This window comes from Monomorium pharaonis, chromosome 5, assembly GCF_013373865.1.
Source record: "Monomorium pharaonis isolate MP-MQ-018 chromosome 5, ASM1337386v2, whole genome shotgun sequence".
Lineage (NCBI taxonomy): Eukaryota > Metazoa > Arthropoda > Insecta > Hymenoptera > Formicidae > Monomorium > Monomorium pharaonis.
In genome coordinates this window covers 23,183,456-23,211,024 of record NC_050471.1, presented here as the reverse complement: position 1 = coordinate 23,211,024, position 27,569 = coordinate 23,183,456, and the positions used below count along the sequence as shown (strand labels likewise).

General features: G+C 29.2%; 3 protein-coding genes across 7 annotated transcripts in view; 1 reads left to right on the top strand and 2 right to left on the bottom strand.

Moving 5' to 3' along the window:
• Positions 1–1,078: 1,078 nt before the first annotated feature.
• Positions 1,079–4,223, bottom strand: LOC105832761. Its single transcript, XM_012673982.3, has one exon. It carries the CDS (start codon positions 4,187–4,189, stop codon positions 3,698–3,700), a length of 492 nt encoding a protein of 163 aa, XP_012529436.1. The 5' UTR covers positions 4,190–4,223; the 3' UTR covers positions 1,079–3,697.
• Positions 4,224–11,297: 7,074 nt separating this feature from the next.
• On the bottom strand, positions 11,298–16,092 carry LOC105835851 (replication stress response regulator SDE2). Its single transcript, XM_012679451.3, has 2 exons — positions 15,883–16,092; positions 11,298–12,214 (listed from the first exon to the last, which is right to left on the bottom strand). Exons 1-2 carry the CDS (start codon positions 15,976–15,978, stop codon positions 11,495–11,497), a joined length of 816 nt encoding a protein of 271 aa, XP_012534905.1. The 5' UTR covers positions 15,979–16,092; the 3' UTR covers positions 11,298–11,494.
• A 102-nt stretch (positions 16,093–16,194) lies between these two features.
• LOC105835849 (ubiquitin carboxyl-terminal hydrolase 45) overlaps positions 16,195–27,569 on the top strand; it is a 33,472-nt gene continuing 22,097 nt past the window's right edge. For 3 of the 5 annotated variants that reach the window (XR_004963512.1, XM_036287688.1, XM_036287689.1), the window contains exons 1-9: positions 16,195–16,586; positions 17,890–18,024; positions 18,611–18,741; positions 20,321–20,508; positions 20,599–20,761; positions 21,673–21,840; positions 22,420–22,641; positions 25,806–26,068; positions 26,154–26,371. Coding sequence is in view for 4 of the 5 variants with exons in the window: in XM_036287688.1 (XP_036143581.1) it covers positions 16,502–16,586; positions 17,890–18,024; positions 18,611–18,741; positions 20,321–20,508; positions 20,599–20,761; positions 21,673–21,840; positions 22,420–22,641; positions 25,806–26,068; positions 26,154–26,371 (1,573 nt within the window). In the remaining variant the exon portion in view is untranslated. Of the gene's footprint in view, positions 16,587–17,889; positions 18,025–18,607; positions 18,742–20,320; positions 20,509–20,598; positions 20,762–21,672; positions 21,841–22,419; positions 22,642–25,805; positions 26,069–26,153; positions 26,372–27,569 lie in introns of all 5 variants that reach the window. The other 2 variants (XM_012679448.3, XM_012679447.3) reach the window with 2 other exon arrangements.

The following is a 27,569-nucleotide window of genomic DNA, read 5'->3' as shown; positions in this document are numbered from 1 at the left end:
AATATTTTTAAATTTTTGAATATGATTGTTCCATATTAGGCAAATATACTGTCGCGATTTCTTCTACAAAATTAATAAAATTACAATTAAGCAATTCAACTCTAAGTAGATTAATGATAAAATGTTAATAATTTAGGCAAAATTGTGCTTGAATTTTTAAATATTTATAGATTCCGAGTGTACCACAAATTTTTAAATTATTAAAAGTTAGTATTAATAAATAGAGATTATTAGATTCTCTTAGCTCTGCGTCAATTAGTGAATGCTTAAATTCCATATCCTTGAATTTAATTCATTCAGAGATTTTCAGGTCCGCTTGGCGTATCCTTGGAGAAATCTCATGCAAATTTTCAGTTTCGTGTGTTGTTGTATCTCGCCAAACAAATTGAAGTATGAGACAGCGTATCACCAAATCAGTACATCAGGAATTATATGTAATAGCCTTGTGCCCTCCAAGTACATTTCCCTTCATTGTCATTGTACAAAGCAGCATCTTCCTATGACTCAAAAGAACATTGTTTTGCCCCCCCCCCCCCTTCCTATAACATTGCATTCACAGGGTACAAGTTACAAGAATCGGTGATGATCCATCGTCTCTCGTTACCTTCATCGTTCTCACGGAATACGCAAATCCAGCTGTATTTCCCAATGATTACGGAACGATCATCTTATCGGTTGTCGAGGTGTGCAGATAGTGCAGATACGGGAGGGCCATTTCTCTAATGAGTGAAAGATTTTGATCTAGCTTTTTCGTTCTGCCGCCTGCTGAGTGAAACACAAAGAGAACCGAGCAAAACAAAATACAATATAGATATATTATAATTATGATATAAGGAACGATAGCTAGTTACGCTAGGAAATTCACTCTCATTCGTTCTCTTTTAAGTCGTCTATCAAACCTTCACGATGATCACGTTCAATAGATTGTATTATACATAGGTACGCACGATCTCGAGCAACTTAAATCATACTCTTCACGGTCTGCTGGTCGAACGGGATCTTCCAAGCGCACATAGCTCTGTCAATCGAAAGGATTTCTCATTTGCACCTATTCCACCTCTTGTTTTTCCCTTTTTACCATAAAAAATTCAATAAAATAATATCAAAAGAATAAGATCAATACTTTGTTACCATAAAATACCTCTTATTGTATTACCAAACTGAGATATCGTCTTTTAATATCGGAGTTTAATTTACCCATAATTACGGATGATAAATAATTTGGTAAAAAATCCAAATATATACATATAAATTTCACTTATTCAGATTTTACCAATAGAAAGCCCCACACAATTAATATTGATCTAGGACTCCTGCTATTCATATTGTATGTGTGTGTGCGTGCGTGAGCGTGCAAATTTTAATGGATCTTCTCTACTTTGTACTTTTATATAATACAAACTTTCCTTCTTCTTATGTATCTTGATTCCCTCTCATTTTTGATATTTAAATCCTTAGAATGGCAGGTTAAGATTGAAAGTTCGAAATCAGTGTAAAAGTGGCAAGATTCTTCTTCAATTCCCTAAACTTCAACTTCAAAACTTCAGATAATTAATTTCCTGGTCTGTAAAGCTTTCCGAGTTTTAAGATCTCCAATATCTTCTTTATGAATCCTTGAATCTTGTAATTTTTCACAATTGACATTAATTCAAGATTGCTTATGCAAAATTATATTCAAATATGCATATTTATTAAAAAATGAATTAAATTTAATTAAGTTGAAATCAATGTTATTGAATTGAAAAAATCTAACGTTTTAATTTTTTATGTATAATGCGTCCTTACGCGTATACTCTTTTTCACATCGTCAATCTTCCCCATCCTGCTAAGTATTTGGTATCTCTTAAATGTTTTACTCTTCGAACATCTAAAACATACACGTTAATGTCCTATCCTAATCGTGGTCTCGGCGTAGCCAAAGATTATATAGATATAGGAACATATTATGGCAACACCAGGCAAGTATACATGTAGCATATCTTTACATTAAACAGGAGAAATTTTCGGCAACTCTAGTTATTTGCATGCTCGCATAACGTGTTACCTTACTTGAAATACCTGCGACCTGTTGGGTAACGGATTCCCGTATCCCATTAGCTTACGTTACTCAACAAGAATCAATTTGTTCCGAGCCTTGTTCAGGGAAACGACCAATTCAGGGGGAACAGAGACCTCACTGCATGAAAGCCATTTCTCATCGTCATAATTACCACGCAGACGAGCTCGGTATAGTGGCGATTCGTGTGGAAGACAATTTTGCTTGTGCGCCGATTCGATCAGCCTCTAGAAACAGAGCTTTTCTCTCTCACGCAAAACACAAATATACTCCCCTAGTTTTTCTCTCGCTTTCGCTCATTGCAATCTTATAGGTACGGTTTTCTAAGCTGATGACAACGACAACGACGTCGTCCATGCTGACAGATCCTTCATTTGCGATAAGGTGTATTTTCTATGGATGTCTACGTGCCAGACTGAAAACGATTGACGGCATTAATAATAAGTTGGTAAATAGAGAAATTGAAAAGTTTTACATTATTACTTGTAAAATGTATTTATTTATTTTACATTTCATCTCAGTACTTCTCACTTCATCTGCTTACCTAATCTGTATCACAGTTTTGTTACTTACAAATGTATTAAATACAAATTAAAAGTATCACAATAGCTTTCGGCTGTACAATAATCGAGATCCTTTATTTTCGTTACATTGATCCTAAACAGCATAAAAATAAACAAAAGAGAAATTTATTAGATTGAGAGCTTTAATGAATTACGCTTTATATATAAAAATTTTGTAATCCATTCACAATTTAAAAAATAAATGTCATCTTTTTAAAAATTATTTTATTATTTCATTATTTCTTTAATTATTTGTTATGCTGTTCAGGATCAAAAAAAGTTAAATGCTACATACTGATAAAATTATTATCACAATGCAAGGCAGTCTTACACTATATTTATATTTTTATAGATTTAAGGAACTTGAAAGTATTTCTAAAACAGTAAAAATTTTTCCTCTTTTCTGTTCTCTGTATTACTTTATACATAATTTTAAATATACTACTTTAGCAAAGATACTAAATAGTGAAAATACTTTGGTTTCGATACAGTTTACAAACCAAATCGACGACAGGCAGAAGGATCGATGTGGGTATGTGCGTGCGCGCGTATGAAATCCCAAGGATTGCTTGTACCTGCATTACAGCATTTCTCTTTCTTTCTTTATCCCTTTCTTTCTCCGCATCCGCGCCATCTCAAATGGTGAGACTGCAAGTAAAAAATACCAGATATATACCAGGGTAACGATAAGACTGCGAAAATTGCCGCAATGCTGCAGAGGACTATTTGGCCGATCTTCTGGTCGAAGTCGCTGATATTGGAACATAGACTCCATCCAAAATAGATTCCCCGAGTTATGACTTGCGAATTAAACATTTTCCACTCCAAGCGAGACAGTGGAAATAAGAAGACAAGGCATCATCCATAAATTTTTGTTCATTATCTAGTGCGTTACTTGATTAAACACACTTTTGAGAATTGATGTGGCAAGAAACATTTGCTGTTACAGCCTCCATTGCTCAGATAAACTTGGACGAGCCCAATATATAGTTGAAAGCTCCTTGCTGTTGTAAGCTTCACAAATACAATGCTTCAACGATCACCTGGGAAAGAAAAGCTGTGCGCTCTCCAAGATTAGTCACCGTTGCACAAGCGATTTGATTTCGCTAAGTTGCTGCAAGAAATCCACCATGCTGCTGAGATCTTCGCACAAATCTTCCCGCCAAAAATTGTTGTTCGTTGAGTCCGGACGCTGATCGCATCTTTCGTGCTCTCGTTCAGCTGCATTGTATAGACCGCAGCTGCCGTATTCTACACCCTTGAGAAGATGTTTTCTTAATCGTCGCCAACGTGTTATCCTCGACAGCTGCTTGGCCCGCAACTCGTACTCTGCCTTGTTCAAGGTATAAGTCAACACAGCCTCCACCCGGAAGTCACGTTTCGGGCTCTTATGACACTTGAACTTCTTCTGACGCACGTTGGTAATCCAGCTGGTCAATTGTTCCGTGTGGCTTGGTTTGCCCATCTCAATCTCTCGTGGTCGATCACAATCTCTTACCGTCGACGACAGTTGCGTCATACGCGTTACATGCGTCCCGCAAGTAGGAACTATTCTAGCCATTTGTCCCATTGTACAACTAAATATTGATTTAATAATCAAATACACCAACCTGTATCTGACTTGCGCCTAGTAGCTCGCCAGCAGCCGTTGATCTAGGGCCGTGGGGCGTATGTGAGTGAGCAAGATCCAGTTGCATTCGCATCAGACTCAAGCTGACTCACGGAATGGCCGCGCGACGCTCGGAGTGGGGACTTATGTACCCGAGCAGCCGCAGCTAAATGTAACCTTACGCGCTATCGCGTAAAGTAGTCCTTCATTCGTGTGAAGAAATACATTCGATAGCGTAGATTTTTCATGTACTGACGATATGATGTGTTAATTCGAAACAGAAAGTATTTTTTAAGATCGAATCAGGCGTGAATTACTACCTGTAAAGCGAAAATCGATGCAGTAGGGAAACGCATTCAGCGTAGTGAATAAGTAGCTTAGGTGACGCGGTCCTTACGTCACAATTCCACATGCCGTTAAGAAAAAAGACGATCCTCGACATATCTTTTGAGACAGTACAGTCATTCCCAAAAATCTACGCTGATTTATGCAGTACAAAAGCTTGAAACAAAAGAAAGCTGAGAATAAAATCTTCTATAATTGTTGTATCGTTTCTATAATATATATTATATATATAAGATGTTCTTTGTTGCAGTGCTATTTTATGTTTTATATTTAAATATGTTTTATCTATTCAATACTAGCTAAAAGTTATCAAAATTTTAACTGATTTCATATATAGATTTATTCTTTATTTTCCTAATTAATGATAACAAATTTTGATTGTAAATATTCGAGTTTCTAAACTGTAAAACCAGCTACAAACAACAAAACAACGAATGATTTGACTTATTATATTATATTGCAATGATTTAGGCAACGTAAACGACTATAAAAGTACTATTTATTAATATTTAATTATATTTCTATTATATGTGTAAATAAAAAAACTAATAAAACGTAAGTTTTAATAAAATAGCAATTTATAATAGTACTCTAATAAAATGTAGTCTAATATTATTAAATTCACAGCAAATTGATCAACAGTATAAATGTTAGCGTTAATTTTAAAACATTTATTAATATAATTTAAAATAAGAATAAATTGTGCCAATTAAATTGCGTTCATATGCACTGCAGAGTGATAAGAATTTATAGTGTATTTACGTAACTAATAGATTTAATGTTATAAATGTTATAAGTTTTTAAGTGAATATCAGGATAGAAAATGAAAACTGCAAAATACGATTTAGCCAAACTAGCTGCTGCGAAGTAAGTAGATACTCGCAAGCAAGTAGGCAATCTATATCCTGTTGTATTGTCTGACATAGCTAGTTTTTTTTTTAGATTCATTGTAAATAAAATCCTTTTTCTTGTGTTTTTTCTAGCAATGAAATGCTTTTTTTATTGATTTAGGATCAAGGAAATAAAATAATTTATTGCAGATCTAAAATACCAATGTTGAATTCAAAACATATTTTGTCTTTCAATTCTTTCTCTTTGCCTATATATATTTTTAAACATGATTCATATATATAAAGTATATACGCGCGCGCGTGTGTGTGTACTTAATAATGTGTAGAAGAGAAAATGGTAGTATGGTCAGTGCGGATAATATGGTTATCCATATTATCTCCGTTATTAGCTGACGAATTCTAGTAATATTTATGATATTACTTATTTAGTAGCCTACAGTAGAAATGATAATATGACAAAACAACAGTCAACATTTGTTATAAAGCATTTTTATTTTTAAGAATTTCAAAAATTTTTTAAGATACATTGTAACATTTAATTACATATACTTCCTCATTCTTTTTAAACTTAACCGCATTATCGTCCAAATGTATGTACACTTAAGTACTTTCTTATTATCTAACTCTTTATTCGGCTGTATATATTTCGAGTTATACAAAATTAAACGATGATATAGAATGTTGCCCAGTAAACACAATTATGTAACTCTTATGTTTAATAAACAACTGAAAGTAACAAGTAATATTACTTGAATGTTATTGTTATGTTATATATTATATGTAATATTACTTGCAACATATATGTTATTATTTCACACTCAAGGATGTAACATATAATATTACAATACAATGTAACCATGACATTACAAAATTTTAATAATATCTATGTTATATTTATATATAAACAATATCACCAAATGTAAAATATACCATTTATGTTATTTAATTTACATTATTTTTGGCTACATAAACTTAAAGAAGTGTAATATAAAAATGCTATATAATGCTATACAACAATAAATTAGATTTAAATATAATACACACATACTTTTACTATATTCAATATAATATAGTATTGTAAATCAAATAGTTGTAAAACTTTTGTTCCTGAACAACGTCACAATAATTTAACTTATTAAAAGTTACAATTAAATAATATTTTGTACGTTCTATACAATATTGTAATTCTTTAAATTTTATTTTTTAATTAATCAAAAATCTTATACAGTATATAGAATATTTGAAAAATAATAATTATTTATATCGCGTCAAATCATGTATGGAATATTCTATTTTATAATAAGAATTAATAATCTTGTCAATTTATAAAATATTATTAAGATATATAAAATATGTAAGATATCATACTAAATAGTAATACTTTTAAAAAGTAATATATTCTTAGAATATTTTTTTCTATTCTAATTTTTATTCATCTTCTTAAAAAAGTCTTATTAAATAATCCATCTTAATTCTTAATAGATTTTAAAATATTACATACGTATAAATACACGTGCTGGTTAGACATTGCCTAATTATATGCATTAAAAAATTATATAATCGCATTTTTATTATAAGCTTATAACAAACCATTTTCATTATATAAATGCTTATAATAGAACTTTACGTGCATCAAATATATGCACGTTTACAAAAAGCATGTATTTGATTGTAATTTTATGCGCGCTATAATTTATAATGGAAATAACATGCATAAAAGCCAAAGATATTGCGTTCGACTTTTTGACAAACGCTCATATTTTTAAAATTTTAACATTGATTTTATTAGTGCTACATTATAAATTAGATTGCATAAAATTATAATGTTCCTGTATTACATCTAATGTACTATTCTATTGTTATGATAATGTAATATAAACTGAATAGCAATGTAATCTAAATGTTGCAAACGTAACATTACAATAAAATAATGTATTAATATAATATATATATTTCTTAATGCAAATAATATAACATTGCATTAATGCTGTTATATTACTATATTACTATGTTATGTTGATGTGTTACTTAACATAACGAATTGTTATGTTGTGGTACATTAATTGTTATTTCTATGTTATATTACTATTATAAATTGTGTTTACTGGGTATGCAGTACCGTTACATTTTTATAAATCATATATAATATAATAAATATTTTATAACTTTGAATTAAAAATCTAATGAGCAACACTTTGATGAATACAATCGTAAAATTTCAACTCAAAACGTTGACTCAAAATATTATTAACGAAGTTATTAAATAAAATTAAAATGGGTGATCATTTTACCACCTTTTTCTCTATTATATCTTCGTTTCTAAATGACTTTTTGAAAATGCTTCCCGGGAAAAAATGTTTCATATAAAAACATATATAAATATATAAAGAATATGTCCATGTATGTTTATATTAGTTTCCACACACACACACACACACACACACACAGACACACACACACGCGCGCGCGCACGCGCGCACACAAAATGCGCAAAATCTGACCAGCAACCTTGTCGTGATGCCCATTGGGTAATGCTAGCAATAACAGGCATAAACTGCTGAAATGCATAGATGACTTTGTCATAATTGCGCCCAAAAATTGTACAGACTTCTATTTTTTTTTAATTTGTAGGAAAAAGTACATATTTTACAATAATTCTTATAAAGTTTACAAAAAAATTTATTGCACCCCGAGGAGCGCATCAAAGTTTAAAATTTTTTGAAGACAAAACACGTCCTTACTTCCCTGCATAAAATGTCTTATTCAAAAATAGTGTTTTGCATTCACGAAATTTTATCGTGAATTCTGCTTTGCAAAAATCTGGTATATTGGATGTGGCCAATAGTTTTGAGTGCAATATTGAGAATAGAACCATGAAATTTTGTATGCCTCTGAATCCGATAACTATTAACAGAAGAAGTGAATTTTTTTTAATGCGAGGATTCGCATTTATTTGAATGCCCTTTTATTGTGATTGAATGCGAAGAATGTTTAGAGTCAAGTGAACTCTTTTGAATGCGAGAGTTAATATTTGAACTGAACTGAATTCTTATTCAAGCAAAATTCAAAAGATATTTAATTGAATATCTTCTGAATTCTGATTTTTGTAAAATGTCAATATCTTTTTTTTTCAATCCGACGTTTTATGCAGGGTTTTGAAGAGATGGCGAAAAGAGAAAAGAAGCTTAAAATCTGACGAATGCTCTTTAAAATAAAGACTTTAAGCTTTAAAATAAAAAAAGCATAAATACGATAAGTTTTCGCGAAGTTACAACTATTTGAAGTTGAGTAAATTTTGGTATAAATTTTTGTTGCGCTAATTTTGTTGCTCAGTATATATATATATATATATATATATATATATATATATATATATATGTATATATATATATATATATGTATATATATATATATATATATATATATATATATATACAAACTATGTACATCATAAACTTCGTAAACTATGTAATAAAATATATATAAACTAAAAGTCATCCGGAAATCGGGAGGCATGGATTAAAGAACACACACGCACGCACGTATATATGCGCACGTGCACACGCACATGCGCATTCACATTCGCAACATATACACCCGCAAATGCACGCGCACGCATGCTTACATACGCGCGCGCACACACTCACGCACACACTCACGCACGCACGCACACACACACACACACACACATTTATATTTAAGTTCTTTTTTTATTCAAAATTAATAGCTGATATGAATTTTGAGACCTATCAACTCAGATAGCCAGTTTGATATAATGAAGATATTAGCATCTTGCTATGCATTTATGTCGTCCCTTGTGCCATTGTTTGCTAGCATTCGATGTCGGAAATAAAATTCTTTGCACGTTTCAAACATAATGTTAGCATTACTTAAGATCAGTGTCGAATGCTAGCAAATAACAGCACAAGGGATGACGTAAATGCGTAGCAACCTGCTAACATCTTTATTAGCAACATGAGAACAATTTGTGCTCATACATACATTTGTGGTTATCTGGGAATATACACGAGATTCTTTCTTAAAATGTCTGATTATTGCATCGCGAAAAAAAAATTTTAAACTACATCCTAGTAGCAATATATGTTGGTGCAATATTGGCAAATTATTAGAAATATATATATTGGAAGTAAATTGTTTTCCCAATATTACTTCGATATTGTAAAACGGAAACTTCATTTTATTTAGCCAATATTGGACCAATATATTGGTCTAATGATATTGCACCAATATTATTCAATAACATTGTCATTGAATAATATTGACATACAGTTCAATGACATAGGACTAATATTAAGAAACAATAAGACAATATAAGAAACAATCACCAATCCAGGATAGCAAATCCAGTTTAAAAAATTTTAAAAATTTGTAGTGTTTTCGTGCAAATACCTAAATTCACAAATCTAATGTCGCTTAATTTCTACGATAATCTTGGTCACCCAAACTTAGTTACACGTATTCATCCATTATTTAATTTCTATAATTGGAAAAACGGTCACTCATTCAATTCAGCCGCCGCCGATGATGCTTCACCTCGAAGTTTCTACGCAAAGTTTCTATCAAAAACAAAAAAATATTATTTTGGGTATGTAGAGTATAGCAACTATGATATACATATATGGTAGAAAATGAAACCTTATTCCTCTATAAGGATAACATATACGTACAATATCATGCAATTCGAACTAAGATTAAAAGCTTAGAAAAAAAGATTAGTTTTTTATAATTGCAAATCCAGATACAGGCTAATAAAAAGAGCAATCTGAAAAAATTTTTTCATTCTCGGTATAAAGTCCAAATCATAAGCTAATATTAATACGTGTACTTTAATTCTAAAAAAGAATTTCCAAATCTATAAAAGAAGTACATACGAAATATTATTAATGATATGCATGAATAACTCTCCATTATTGATCCCGATCAAGTATGTTCGACGAGCACTGTAGCATGAATCTTTCAAAATATAACTGAAAATCCTTTTCATGATATTGGACTGGCTGATTAATGGTAATTAAAGCTATCTCTGTGTAAATTGTACGCAAAATTTGAAATGCGTCCTCAAAAAATGTTTCTTGAAGTAATTTTTATGATATTTCAAAATATATCTTTTTACCAATCAAGCCTATATGCATACAGCATGTATAACTATTGTTCTTACCAGAATCGTATCAAAATATTCTTTTTCAATGTGTAGTCTTTCAAATAAAGATTACAAAAATTGAAATTAGTTTTCAGTGTTATTTTTTCAACTTTCAATTTTTCTTTTATTTTCCCAGCAAACATAGAACATTGAGACAACATTGCGACAATGTTGCAATATTACTGTAATGTTGTTACAATATTACAACATTGTCGCAATGTTGTTGCATGTTATATTTGGTGGGTTGATATCTGCAATATCCAAATGCTAATTAATAATTATTTTGAATTTTTTTGTTTTAAATAAGCAGCACACGTAAATCATAGAAATCATTTATAATTTTCTTTTATATATAACGAAGTGCTCTAGTGTAGTCAATTTCAGTTATTTTAGTTCAAAATAACTTATAATATTACTCTAAATATATTAATAAATGTATTGAAAAAAAGTTGATATTAATAATTTATATTGAGATTTATAAAAAAATTCTTCAGAGCCAAAAATGCCTTTTATAAATAATTAATATATTATAATACTTTAATTACAATTCAGATTAAATATTAATTACAATTAGGATAAAATATCACAGAATATTTAGAATGTATCGAGAACGATCATATGTAATCGAAAAATTCTTCAAAAAAATTCAAGCATTGTTGGAATTAAACATAATTTATTAGGACGCATTATAATTTTAAAACATTACAAAAAATTTAAGCAATTTGTTATTAAATTTTTTATTCTCTTGTAATTATTCATTAATAAATGACATAACATGTTTGAAATTAAAGCAATAACATGTTATTTGACAATAAAGATAAAACAGTAAATCAATCCTAATATAAAGCAATTAATCTAACTTTAAAGGCGATATAAACATGATAATCTTTTATGATACTTTTTATACATTTACAATTTAATACATTTTGTATTTACTGAGTCATCACTTAATTTAATGTTCATCTGATTATCAATTAACGATTCGCTTTTTATTTTCTTGATGTGCTCATTGACATTTTTGCTATCGTCACTAGAATGTTCACTTTCAATCAATGCTTGCGCTTTCATTCTGGCCTTTTCTATAACTAACAACACCTCATCTTCATCACTGTCATCAGAATCTTCAAATTCGTCAGAATCAATTCCCATATCCAACATGGTGTTGCGTTTATTGGGTTTATTGTTCTCCTCTTGTTTTCTCTTGATACCTGATGTACCAGCGACCTTAAATCCTTCTTCCACAGCGTCTCCAACTCTCTCAGTCAACTCTGCACGTTCCTGATCGTAACGCTGATCTTTAAACTCGTGTTTCGGTTGAGCGCATAATTTTTCCAGTTTCTTCTGTTTACGTTCCACCGCCTCCTTGTCTCTCTTGATCCGCTTTTCAATCCAGGCTTTCAACCTCTTTTCCTCATTTATGTCACGTAATCTACGACCGCTGAGATCTCTGCAGGCTTCGCGATTTGTGGTCTTCTCAATCTGTGCGCCTATTGCACGTAACATAGATCCGAATCCACCTTTACCACCCAACAGTCTTGGAACCACAGTTGCATGGCTATTCAAGTAGATGTCATTTTCCTGTATAAGTCGACCATTATGCAGAACGTAATACTGGTCACATAAAAGCCCCTAAAAATAAGAATTAATTCATGATATTTTTATTAAGATTATAATTAAGATTATAATTAAGTTGATAAATGTTAACTGTCTCATTTTAGATTTGATAAAAGTCATTTTTTATGTTTTTATATAAAAACAAATATTTAATTATAATAAATTTAAATATTAAAATTGAAAAGTGACTTTCTGTTAAAACATTTTTTGATCAAATTCAGATTTAACACAGTATAATACTCGTTGAAATCTAAATACCTATATTGTTCTAATATTATCACAAGCAATCAAGTAGAACAACAAGTTATAATGATTTTCTTATTTTCCTTTAATTTTGTAACTTTCTATTTTCACGCATAGAATATAATTCTAAGAAAGAAAATCATCACTTAAATCTGTTTCTTAAATTTCAGTAATTAGAAAATAATATTTATGACTGTAACATCCTGTGCATGCTCATTAATTGTCTTATGACTTAAGTGCTCCATTTCACTGTACACACTTATTAACCCTTTGAATGGCGCATTATTCTTTGAAACCCCCTTCTCTTGAAACTCCCCTTCTTTTCTTAATGTTGTATCTAGAAAGTTTTCGGGGTCGCTGATTATGAATCTAAAGTCAAATTTTAGAAATTTAAGATGGTCACACATGGCGGACAAAAATTCAAAAATTTCTTATTATCTACACACACGCGTGCGCGCGCGCACACACACACGCACACACAATATACAGGGTGACCCATTTTAAACAACACAGACAATTTTCTCGTAAACTAAGCGATATATCAAAAAATGTTTCAGACAAAAGTTGTATGGTTTCGAAGAGGCTGTAAGATGGTACTATTGATTTGACCTTGAATGGTCATTTGCAGGTCACGTAAAGATCAATTTCTTAAATAAAACCCACTATTTTTATTACATATTCTTGTAGCTTACCTCGAGAGCTTTCCAAACTACTATAATTAAGTTATTTTTCATTAAGTATTTTTCGAGTTATAAAGCTCCAAAGTCGCAGTATTTTGACATAAAATACAAAATATCTCGTAAAATATTCACTTTCTGATAACCTTATCTTATAGAATCCAATAAGTCAAGGCAAGATACGAACACGATCTAGCCAGTCAAAGCAGGATACGGAGCCTTATAACTTGAAAAATACTTAATAAAAAAATAACTTAACTATAGTATTTTGGAAAGCTCTCGAGGTAAGATTATGTAATGAAAAATTTCAGGTTTTCTTTAAGAAATTAAAGATGACCTTCCCGTAACCTGCAAATAACCATCCAAGATCAAACTAATAGTATCATCTTACGGCCCCCTTGAAACCATACAACTTTTGTCTAAAACATTTTTTGATATTTCGCTTAGTTTACGAGAAAATTGCCCGTATTTAAAAAATGGGTTACCCCCCCCCCCTGTATATATGTATATAAAATCAGACCTTTATCTTTTATTTTAAAAGAAATATGTACAAACATGAAAACGCGAAATTAAAGACTTTAATTTAAATTATAAAATAATTTTATTAACTTTATTTAATTAATTAAATTAATTATAAAACATTTTTCAAAATTTATAAGAATTTAAACGACAATGACGTATTTATCATATTCTATAAAATCTTAGATTTTATCAATAGGAAACTTTTCAATTCGCCAGCGAATGATGACAAATTGGAAAATTATTAACTAATCGACAGTACTGGCCAAAGTAATGTTTATTAGTAAATACTCATAACGTTTCGGTCTTCGTTTAGGCACTTATCAAATGATAGTCTTGAACTGAAACGCAGCTAAACATTAATCATGTACAGACAGACGAAGATCCTCTCAAAGAAACCAATGTGTGGTAGAAGTTAATATGAGAATTTTTAATTGCATTGACAGTTATAACAAAATGCGTCACGTAACACGATGAGTTAGTCAAATTTTTATAATAAAACATAATTAATAACGATAAAAAGAGTCAGCACACCGTATTTCGTTAATTAGATTTTATCTTCACATAATCCATATTGAAAAATTAAAATAAATTGTTTTTCATAAACTAAATTAATTAAAACAGAATATTTGTTTTTGAAAGAATTTATTGATAATTTTTGTGTACACTTCTTTTAAAAGATAAAATGTGTAAAAATATGGTCTCCCGAAATAGCATTTAAATATGCAACATTATGATAATCATAATATGAATTGCGCGTGTTTTTTTTGTGGTAAAGATGTGAGTTTAAATTTATCTAGAACAATAGCAGTAATTTTTATTAAATGTTCACCTTTCAGTAAGCAGTGGCAAATCTAATAGTATCTTTGCCAAGATAGTCACTATGTAGCATGCATACTTCGTCATGAAGATCACGATCTTCAGAAGAATCAACTTGAGAAAGATAAAAAATTAATTTATATCATTATTTTTCTTTTTTAAATATATTTTACATTTGAAAATACAAATTTACAAAATTATAGGAAAATCTGAAAAGAAAAAATGTTATATCACATAAAATACTGATGAGATGAGATAGTGTAACACAATCCAAAATAATAAAATATTCCAACTGTGACACAGTGTTACATTGCTCAACACTGTAAAAGCTGAATACAAGCATGTAAAATTTGACAGTGTTACCAAAAAATTTTATATTTAAAATGTGATACTAATAGTAATTTCTAATATCGATTTTAAAAACAATATTCTCTTAATGCTTATTAGCCTCAATGTAATTGCTTAGTTAATAGAGCTTTTCAGCATCTTTGTTTGAGTCATATTTAATGAAAAACGACAAAAATAAAATTATATGCTGTGTTGATTTGTGTATTTTGCTGCAAAGTATTCTAAGTTTAATCCAACAAAAAATTACACAGTGAAACATAGTGTAACGTCAGTGTGTTCTAGCTGAAGAATAGCCAATTAATGCTTTTCAGCAACACTATGTAACAATCCAGTGTTTTCCAATTATGACACAAGTAAACATAATTGTACACAGTTAAAATGCTGTATTCAATGCAATTATCAACAAACTAAAGGTTGTTAATAGGGGCCATAGATAGAAAATTTAAATAGCTAAATCAAGTTATGTTGAAAAAAAAGAATCTTATAAGATAATTGTTTTATAAATTGCTTTGTGGTCTTGAGGACACGTGTCTTCATTCTTCTCGGGGATATTGTACTCATATCACGCCCGTGAGATTTTTTTTGCAAGTTTACTGTAGGTTTGTTTTGTATTCTTACATTGCTGCACTAGTGCAATAAGTTAGAATGAGAAAAAATATATATTTCTTATTCCAACTTATTGCAGCAGTGCAGGAATAAAAAACAAACCTTGTATTACGTCTGTTAAGACAATTTTTGGCAATCGTTTGGTACATGTACCAAAGCGTACCAAACTGTACCAGAACCAATGAAATATAAGTAAACTTATTATCTTATTGGTTCTGGTACAGTTTGATACATGTACCAAACGATCGCCAAAAATCGCCTTTAGGATACCTGACACTTTTCACTATATTTCGATATATATAAGGGCACAGCTCTCTCCCATGACTGTTGCCTACCGGCAGAGTCGAATAAATAGTACTTTGTCTCGTAGGACAGAAATCCACTTGGGTAAAGAAGAAGAAGAAGACTATATTTCGGTTTCACGAGATGATAAAAATAATTTAAGGTTAGATCTCACTATTGTTCACTCACCGTTACTTCTTCGATTCTTTCTTTTAATTTTCGGACAGAGACTGGTATATCGAAGTTGCATCTTATGAATGCTCCTACAATTTCTATGTTCAACATTTTTATTTATTTAAAGTATATTCTTATAACGAGAATAGATAAAACGGAGAAGAGAGTACTAGAAACTGTTAAAAAACTATAGATATATAAGGTGGAACAGCTAGCATTTATCGCAAACTCGAATTTACTACTTCGACAGGGTTACTAACCTGCGGAAATTGAAATTGTATTGTCTAGAGAATTTTGCTGGTACCAACATTTTCCATTTAGGCTGCGGTCCCACTTGACTCTACAAATGCTTCGAAGCGTTTGATTGACCAATCGAAACAAAGATTTTTACGAATTGACCAATCAAAGAATGCTTCGAAACGTTTGTAGCGTAACCTCCCAGCTTCCCACTGCCATCAATAGTCCTTTATATGTCAATGGCGTATATGCTTTATGTACTCGCGCGCAAACGGAGCAAATTTCCACATGTTTTTTTTACGTACGCAAACGTCAGGGTTTAGCTAACGCATGAGAACTATTTAGTGTAGAGAAAACGGTTTTTATGCAAGAACGTTTACGGATATAGTGTGGTAAAATGAGTAAAAAACGCAATAGACAACCGGACGCAAATCCCGATGTCAGCGAAGCTTCCACTGAGTCCTGTGAGGAGGCAAGCGCAGGTTAGAAAACTCGTATCTTACACACCCAGAGTGTCTGATTTTATTTTGCCAGATCGCCGTAAGCTTTTGAAAGAAGGAATACAAAAATTTTCAAATTTTTACTGTTCGATTCCTAGCCTTTTGCTCCAATTTCTCTGATTTTCAGAGTGGTGTATTTTAAATTCTTAGAATAATCGAGTTAGAATTTAGAAATTTAAGACTAAAATATTACAATCTGGAAATTTCAAAATCAAGTGACCTAAATAAGACAAACTCTAAAATCAAATCGTAAGACAGGTCTTTAAGATTACTTTAAAAAATGTTTCTTTAACCCTAGAACGCACATAAAAAAACTTTCATAAACCCATTCTGGGGTCCTGGAAACCCATAAACACTCAAACAGGTGCGATTTCCTGGAAATTAAACGTTTAAGGTCTAGTTTTGTTCGTCAGAATTTCTAGTTTTAGAATATCTACATGAAAAAATGTTTTAAAGAATTGAAAAAAAATTATAAACAAAAATATGAAGAAGAGTGTGACAAAATTGGAGAAAATTTGCTTTTTTTTCATTAAAAAAAATGAAAATATGATTCTTGGACAACCTTAAAGTACAGTTTCTTGAAGGAAAAAGTTAAAATTTTAAGGAAAAAAAAACGTCGTGATGCATTCTTTTAAAAAATATAATTATTTTGCATATTGAAAATCACTGATTTTCAAAAGAGGTTTTCTTTGCTACGTACATTGTTTTTCGAATATATAATTAAATAGAAAACAAAATAAGAGTATATACACATAAATATATAAAAAATTTATTAATTAATCAAAATTTAAGAAAATATTAAGGCAGATTAATGGAACATTGTAAACAGATTTTTGCAACATGATTAGTACACATAGCACATAAACATTTTAAGCAATACATCATTGTTTTATGGTCGTCTTCTTAATTGCTTAACAATTGAAAATTTAATCAGCAAAGGCGATATAGACAGTCACGTACAACATCCGAATTATGTTAATCGCGATAATACTTTACCAAAACGAAAGCGATATGCTTTTTGCACTATTTACAAACTTCGGCCGATCTGCTATTATGAGAATCCTTGGAGCATATATATATATATATATATATATATATATATATATATCAATATAATAGTACATAAAATTTTATAATTCTTAACAGTAATGATAATACTTACAAGATAATCAACTTAACTACAAAGTTGTATATTTTTAATTTGTTAAAAAAGTAGCGTTATCACGCTTTGGGGTCACTGAAACCCCAAGCAAAAGTTTATATTTGTTTGTTTTCGTTGCCAAAGGACGATTGACGCCGGCAACCGTTCAGGGTTATAGTATAACTAACAAACATCCCTCCCCCCCCAGTCTGGGATTTTGGGCGGTGCTGTGGACGAAGCAGCAAGAAGAAGAAATCGCTCTGGGGTCCAGAGACCCCTGTGCGTGTTCTAGGGTTAAGGATATTTTGTAACCTAATTTTAATTTAAACTTTGTGTTTGGGGAAATTATGATTTCAGCACTTATTAATTTAAAAATAGATTTTAATTGTAATTTAACATGTTTAAAAGTAGTAAAATATTCGTCTATAAAATAAGGTTGTGCTATATATACATTTCAAGATTGTCATTTATATATATTATTTACATGTTTATTTTATTTATACAAATATTTTTATACAGACTATACAGACAACATAAATTATTATAATTGGATAGCATATAGTAAAATTATTAAGTTATATTATTGTTAATATACAATAATTATATATGACAATCTAATAATACATCTGATTTTAATATTGATATAGTAAGAATATATTCAACATTTTTAAATAAAATATTATTTTCACTATTTTTAGAGATCATTATTGTTTTACTTATAAGACATAATTTATTATAGTTTACATTGTATTGTTGATATTTTTCATGTAAATTGGCTTAATTTTGTAATATAATCTAATAGAATATTTGAATTAAATGTATATATGTATTTTACTTATAAGTAAAATTAATCAATTTTTAGCAGGTACAAAATGTCCACACATAGCAAAGGCTATCAATTTGAACAAAGTGAAGAAGAACATAAAAAAGATTGGTATACTGAGTGAATGTTCTATGTGCAAAAAACTGGAAGCAGATCTCAAGATGGAAGAAATTGTAATTAATATTGATGAATACAATTATTTGACTGGAAAACACATCAGATATTAAAGACTAGATGTCATAAGTTAGCAGAACAAAATGAGCAGAATCAATGTTTATTAATATTTTTATTTGTTGCAAAAAGTTGCCAAAGAAAAAAATTGTTGTCTAAGTTTTTTTAAAAAACAATGTTTTCATTAAAGAAAGATGAAGTTAGTGGAACAATATACATATAATAACAAAATTACACTTAATAATGATATGAGAATTTGTTCTTAATTTTTTACTTTTGAAATATCCAATTTATTGGTCCCAAAATTAATTTAAGCAATAAAAAACTATACAGCTTGCAAAGTTATAAGAATAAACTGTAAGAAAAAAAATGTGTTGCTTGTTTAAATTTAATACTAACACATTGTCTGAATTTGTTGCTCCTAATATATATCCCAAATGGCACAAAATATTTATAAAATATTTATAAAATATTTATAAGAAGGAAAAATATTTATGATAAATATTTTGTACATATTTTTATGTCCGAGTTTGTCAGGTATAAAAAAAATTATGATAAACATTTATGAAAATATTTAAAATAAATATATATATCATTATTATCAAAGAATATAAAAAATATTTTAAGTTCAAATACCATAAATATTTTTCAGGACATTTTAAAAATATATTCTATATATTGTTGATAATAATTTTTGTATTATTTCTAAATGGTTTATGAAAATAATTATATAATTTAAAAAAAATATTTTTTGAAAATAAATTTGTAAAATATTTATAAATATTTATGATAATATTTTGTGTTATCTGGGATACGTTTTACATTTGTTGCTTGCAAGTTAAGTTTAAACAATAGTCAGCAAAATTAACCAAGAGTAAAGAGTATAGAATATAAGAAAAACAATGTTCTTGAAATATGTAAGAAACATAATATTTTTTGTTTATACAAAAATAAATAAATAAAATTTATTGGAACTCGTTTTAACTCAGTAAAGTTAACAAAAAATGTTATATATATTTTTCATAATTTTTGTTTACATAGAATCGATTGTCATAATTAGTTTTTTACAATTAATTTTTAAATGTTTATAACAATTTGTTGCAAAATGGATTTTTGTAAGATACTTTTTTAAGTTTTTTTTTGCTTTAATCCTGTTTCTAATAGTTATGTATTTGCTGACTTTATTGGTCTAGTTATAAGTTTTAATAGGTTAAAATATAAATATTCAATCTATTGATTTGAATTCCTTTTTAGTGTAGAAAGACTTTTCAAGATAATGTCGCTTTTATTGTTTTTTACAATTTCAAAATTTCTTTTACATTTAAAACCTCTAATAAATAAATAATTTATCAATAAAATTTGCTGTTTTGGGGAGAAAAAATATCGAAAAAACTGAATTTTTTCTTTGATTTTGTTTTTTTAGAAAAATTTAGAACACTAGTATATCATTATTACAATTTTTTTTTGATAAAGAAATGGAAAACTCAGTTGTCTTCTCAACTGTTATTATTTTTAAAATGAAGATATTTAAAGACTAATACTAAGTTACTTAAATTTGAGTGATATTTTTATTTAAATCAGAGTGATATTTCGAAATTACTGTGGATCTGCCTGCAATGTGGGGAGCAAGGCTGTGGTAAAGAACAGAAACAGCATGCCATTGAGCATTATAGGAAACCTCACAGCGACTGCCACTGCATGGTGACAGATTCTCACCATTGGAGTGTTTGGTGCTACCAGTGTGAAATTGAAGTTCATCCTAACAGTAGGTAAGCTAAATTGATAAGTTAAATTAAACAAGATTTAATATAAGCAGCATATTTACAAATATGCATGTTTATATATTTTGTTTTTTTCAGGAAGAAGCTGCTGGAAATTGTAGAGTTTATCAAAAAGTGTGTCAATATACCACAAATATCTCAGCAATCGAAAATGCCAGCAATTCAGTACCAAAAAGAACTAATAGTTGATGTACGGGAGAAAGAGAAACATAGAATATTAAACAATCTTCCTAAAGTTGGGGTGTGTAAATTATGTATGCTTTTCTGCTTGTTTAATTTTAAATTAATCTTTTTCTTAATAACAAAAGTCTTGCAATTTGCTTTTTAAATTTGTATCACATGTACAATTCGTATAAATTTGAAATTGTAAATGTAGTAATACATATTTATACTTACAAGGGAATGGACAGAACTGTTCCTCACCGATTTTAATGAGCTTTGGATATGTTGTAGAACATAAAAAAATATTAGACCCATACGTTTTTTAGCGGCGTATCTCAACGTTTAGGGGTTGAAACCACCCCTCGAAAATAACGTGTTTTTTCGTTTTTGGCGAATATCTTTGAAAATATAAAGTTTATGAAAAAATGATTTATACAAAAGTTTTATGGTATTTTATACTCTTTATAATAGTATATTTAGATTTTCAAAAAATTTCAAACTTTTTAATTTATCCCACACCCACCTTTTTTTTTTAATTTTGAAAATTTTGCAAAGACAAAAATTAAAAAGCATTAAAAGCCAAATCCATCCAAATGTAATAATATATGGGTTCCATCATTCTCAATTATTGACAAAACGAGATGATAATCTCGTGCTATAGGCGCCGCGCCAGAAGTTGCGCTATTTCTTTAGTCGCGTCACATTCAATAACTATCTCCTGCGTATATTTTTATATTAGAACATAAAAATCTTAATTACATAATACTCAATGTATTACATAAATAAAGTGTAAATGCATATATATAACCAGGGTTGGGAAGTAACGCGTTACTTGTAACGCCGTTACCGTTTTCGTTACTTTTTTTTGGTAACAATCGTTACTTTTTTATGTCTGTAACGGTAACGATAACGTCGTTACATTTTTACAGTAACGATAACGAATTCAGCCTTACTTTTATCGTTACTTTAGTTTTTTAAATTATGTAATAGGGTTTGGCAAATCTAGGAAACACCTGTTTCTTCAATGCTGTACTTCAGTGTTTAGCGCAAACACCTTATTTAGTGAAGGTGCTGGATGACTTACGTTTGCCCGGACAAAAATTTGTCTTACCTGGTGGAAAACATAAACCTGCCGATGCTGAGGATGAAGAAGAATTGGTATGTTCAGCTTTTGTTAAATTTATCTTACTAATTTTTAATTTTTTGCTGGATATAGTTTACAAGTAGATATATAAATATGCATTTAGTGGATTTTGCAAAATTTTATATTTAATAAAAAATATAGAAATATGCTATAGTATAAGTAACCATCTAAAAAAAACCAAGTTTTAAAAAAGTCAAAATATGTTTTATTATATATATATTTATTTAAGAAACATAGAAAAAATCATTAAAAGAAGTAAAATTAAAATTATTTTGAGTCAATTATATTGATCAAAATAAGGAACATAATCGTAAAATATTTTGTACAAAAAATGTAATTTAAGAGAATATGTACAATATTTTAGGAAATCAGCTATCTATTGCAATAGATTTAATAGGAGTTGCTACAGATTAAAAAACTGTAAAAATTATTAAATTCAAAATTATTAAATTTATTGTTGGATAAATTAATCTAATCGAATTTTTGTTTGATTTTGTTAAGCTAACAAAATCCAACTTATTTATCTAATCAAATAAATCAAGATGTGTCAATATTATCAGAAATTTATACATAATAATAAAAAATTTTTTTAGCCACCAATTGAAGGGACCTTGGAACGGTGGGGCAGTTTTACATCGATTCTATGTGAAACTCTGTCGAAAATGCAAAACACCAGCGGCCATCAAACTTATACTCCTTTGAATCTTCTCTGTAAGCTCAGGAAGAAGACTACGCAATGTGTGGATGGTGGACAACATGATTCACATGAGTTTCTCCGACATTTATTAGAAATAGTTCGAAATGAGGATCTCAGAGTAAGTAAGAAGCTCTTTTAACTAAATATTTTGTTCTGGATATTTTTTTTAGAAAATTGACTTTATCTTTAGAATATTTAAAGAATTCGTATAGTGGCTATAGAGAATATGCTATATAAAAAAATGAAAATAGAAAAGACATTTATAGTAAAATTTTATACTTAAAATAACATAACTGTTGTTTTTATTGAATTTCCATTTATATTTAGATTTACATAGACATTTTATACATTTTATATTTTATTTATATCAGGCCTATCTAAAACTTGCTTTGTGAGTTAGATTCTACTTTCTCACTATCTTTAGGGATGCTGGACTGTTTCTTAAACTTGATCGAAGTCGATAATCTAGAGTCATTTATGTACATTATTAACCCTCTGCCTACACACCTTATTTTTCTTCCGATTCCTACACACAGGGGTTACGCTAACCCCAAAATTTCGTTGACTTATATCTTCAAATGTATTTAATCAATTTTAACTTCTTTTTTTTTATCGAAAGGAAAAAATCTCAGAATTATGATGATCTTGGCTGAAAAGTCGAAGATATTAAAAGAAAAGGGATTTTTTGAAAAGAATGAGAAAGAAACGAAAAATTTTTGTAAAAATTTGCTTTTTTTTTAAACGCCCGTATTTATTAGAAAAAAAAACAGATAAAGTAATTAAAATGGTGATCAATGGAAAGGGGAAGAGTTGTACTTTAAGAAATCTATTGTCGGTTTTTTGATGCTGTTCAAAAAATATATTTATTTCGTAATGTGAATTTAGTAAAAAATGAATCACAGTTCAAACACAATAGTAAAAGAAAATAGTAATATTTATTTTAAAAATATAATTATTAATACACAAAAACATAATTATTAATACAAAAAATATTTATTACAAAAGATTTTATTTGTTATAGAAAAAAATTTTAATTTGTAATGCTACAGTTGCAGTATATTTTTGCAAAGTGATTGCTACATTGGTAATATATATATATATATATATATATATATATATATATATATAAGTACTGTATGCGTAAATGATATACTTAATGAACAAAAAATAACTTTTACTTATCGTTCAAATTTGGAACTTTTCCACTTTTTGTTACGTTCCCTACACATGGAGTAACTGTAACTCCAACACACACTTTCGATGCTCCAACTTCTGTTGTTTTCAGAACACTGACAACGCACAAAGAGGAATAAGTAGAGCACAGTTCAAACTTTTTTCGACCCCCCTAGTCCCAGCGTCTCTTTGCTAAATACTTTTAAATAGCGAGCATTCCAAAATCAACTAAGGTTACCGTAATTCCATGTATAGACAGAGGGTTAATGAGATTTCATATGTATTTCTTTTTTTATAAATTTGGAAATTCTTTTCCAGAATTAAATTACACATATTAATATCAATCTGAATTGGACTTTATATCGAGAACGTTTGAGAGGCAGTCCAGTATCCCCTTAAGTCGTAAACAGAAAAAAAATTGTGTACTTTATTATTAGATTGTATAATTTACTTATATAATTATGTGTTTCAGCAATATGACTTATCATGCATTATTGGGTCAATTGAATGATTGAACAATCTTACTAAAATTGGAAATATATGTCAAATACAATCATATTTAACTCTTTAATGACTTTAAAAGAATATACTACCTTTGAAAAATAACTTCTACAAAAGTGAACTTAATAATATTGTTTTTATTTTATTTTGAAAAAGAAGGGCGGAGCTATAAAAAAAATTGAAGAAGAATTGCATCCTTTAAGCTATACAACAAAATTCAAATTATGTGAAAATTAGAGTACATTATACACAATGTCAAAAATATTATAAGTTTGAAACAGCTCCAGTTATTGAATGATGGTTACTCAATACTAATATATATTTTTTCTTATTTTAGAGAATGATTCAAAACAACATATACGTATTATCGACTTCGATTCTAATGTTTTTCAAGCACAGATATTTTTTATAATATAGGAATAGATTGTACAGATAGCAATGATCCGTGAGTTTATGAAAACATACATATGTATATTTTTAAAAATACTTCTTTAATTCAGTATGATAATAAAACAAAAAATAAGATTACATTTTTTGCTGGAGGGAAGGGTCCATCTGGGAGTATTTTATAAGGATTGAAAAATTCTAAAAATAATTTTACACATAATAAATATCTATTAGTTTAGATCCATTATGTGTTGAATATATAAAACCTATAAAAAAAGTTGACCGTTAAAGAGTTAAAAATAAGGAAAAAATTGCCTAAATCAGTCAATAACTTAGTGTCTAATATCTAATTTGTATGAATTTTTACTATTTTCATCCCACGCAATTTTTTATCAATCTTGAAACACATCTCTATGTAAACCATAATTTCACAATTAAATCGATTAATTTAATAATATTAACGCTCTGAAGTATCTATAAGATCACCCCTTTGCGAAAAAAATTTATTACTAAAAAATAATAATTATAGTTAGGATTCAAACCTGTATTTTCCTATATTCCGTACGGGTATTCTACTTTGGTATTATTCTTTAGTATTATTTTTTGCAATAACTATTGTGCTCATCAATTTAATTTAAAATTATCTTTTAAAAATAAAGGTAAAATATTGGTGCTACACACACACACACACACACACACACACACACACACACACACACACACACACACACACACACACACACACACACACACACACACACACACACACACACATATACACGCGCGCGTAGAAGTGCGCAAAAGTACGGTGCGTATTTTGTTGAGAAATAGCTATGTCAGTTAAGTTATAATTTATCATTCCTCGTTATGGAATTCGAAAAGAACATTATGTAGAATATTTAGCAAAATTTCTATTTCAATGTTGTTATAATTTTCATTAACGTACTGATCGATGTTTTTTTTTTATGTTATGGCAACTAAGTATACATTCTCTGAAGAATAAAAATGATAAAAATTATATTTTTTGGGATGCGTTATATTTGTTATTATTTTATATCTTTAAACTTGAAATTAATTTGTCGCATAATTTAAAAAAAAATGATAAAAATAATGTTTTGTTTTCACGTTCCTTTTTCAAAGGAAAAAAACCTTTAATTAACATATAATATTTATAGTATTTGTAATGAGTATTCTATAAGTAAAATTTTTGGTGTTATGTAGAGGTACCAGAGCATAATTTTGAAGGAGGTTGGTCTAAGTGAAAAAACTAAACCGGATTGCGTGGAAAAGGGCTTGAAATCTCGCGTGAAATTTTACGGCAATCAGGCCAGCACACGATTGCTGGGACCGGAAGCGGTATTCCGTGGCGTGCTGGTATCTACTCTGGAATGCCTGGATTGTCATCACTCATCGCAACGCACTGAGCCATTCTTAGATTTGAGTCTGCCCGTCATGGCGGACAAGCCGCAACCTCCACAGTTGAAGTAAAGAAAATTTTATGTTTCGTAGATGTTAAGATAATTAATTCTATTAATTTCTAAAACAATATATAATCGTCTTGATATATAGGAGAAAGAACAGTGAATTTGAGGATGCCTTTGATATGATGAATATTCAGCAGCGTGACTATCAAACTACCGATACGTCATGGAAACAATTGAAGAAAGAGAAAAAAGCCGCCAGGAAAAATCGAAAGAATAAAAGGCATGAAAACTATAACAATTCTAACGCGTTAACGGACCTGAATAATCCCACGGAAGAAAACAATGATAACATATTGAAGTCAGGTACAGTTCTTTTTCTCTTTTGTCAAACTAGAACAACACAGGCGCGCGCTACGCGCGCGCTTTTAGTTTTTTACTTTTTAAAAATAACAATTGCAATAATAATTATATAAATAAATAATTTTATACAAAAAGAAAGGGAAAAAAATAGAGAGAGAGAGAGAGAGAGCGTACTTACATACATTAATTTATTATCTAATTTTCTTTTTTCTTTAAAAATATTATACACATAAAAAAGGAAAAAAGAATACAATATACACAACATACATAAATCTTCTTTAAAGTAATATGATATTGACACTGAAATGTAACGAAATGTTGTCAGCTCTGACTCTTCTTTTTCTTGTTTTTTTTTTTAATTAGTATTAGAGATTGACAATATAGTTTAAAAAGCAAAATTACAATTGTTAATAAATTATTAAATATTTTGACATTATATGTGTAGCTTTCTATATAAAATGAGATCAACATCTTTTGCAAAAATCAATTTGCCCGAAAAACTTGAATTTTGAGGGATAAACGTGAGATGCTGTTCAAATATTGACGGTTCTATTTATTTTAACGCAGTTCTCATATAGTTCCGGACGCGTACAATAGTTTTCTAAAAAGTTCCGGTGATATAATTAATTAAGACATTTTTTAAACAATTATTTTGCGCGGAAAACTTGAATTTTGGAGGCTAGACGTGAAGTGCTAATTGAATGTCGACAGATTTATTCATTTTATCGCAGTTTTCATATAGTTCCGGACGCGTACAATAATTTTCTATAGAGTTAAGGTGATATAATTAATTAAAACATTTTTTAAACAATTATATTGCACGGAAAACTTGAATTTTGAAGGCTAGACGTGAAGTGCTAATCGAATGTCGACAGATCTATTCATTTTATCGCAGTTTTCATATAGTTCCGGACGCGTACAATAATTTTCTATAGAGTTAAGGTGATATAATTAATTAAAACATATTTTAAACAATTATATTGCACGGAAAACTTGAATTTTGAAGGCTAGACGTGAAATGCTAATCGAATATCGATAGTTCTATTTATTTTAACGCAGTTTTCATATAGTTCTGGACGCGTACAATGGTTTTTTAAAAAGTTACGGTGTTATAATTAATTAAAACATCATTTAAACAATTACTTTGCCCGGAAAACTTGAATTTTGAAGGCTAGACGTGAAGTGCTAATCGAATATCGAC

Excerpts from the sequence above, each read along its gene's own strand:
- LOC105832761 (XM_012673982.3), bottom strand. The coding sequence starts at position 4,189 with ATGGGACAAATGGCTAGAATAGTTCCTACTTGCGGGACGCATGTAACG.
- LOC105835851 (XM_012679451.3), bottom strand. The coding sequence starts at position 15,978 with ATGTTGAACATAGAAATTGTAGGAGCATTCATAAGATGCAACTTCGAT. Across the intron at positions 12,215-15,882 it reads AAAGAATCGAAGAAGTAACG|GGGCTTTTATGTGACCAGTA; the intron begins GTGAGTGAACAA and ends TCTTATTTTTAG.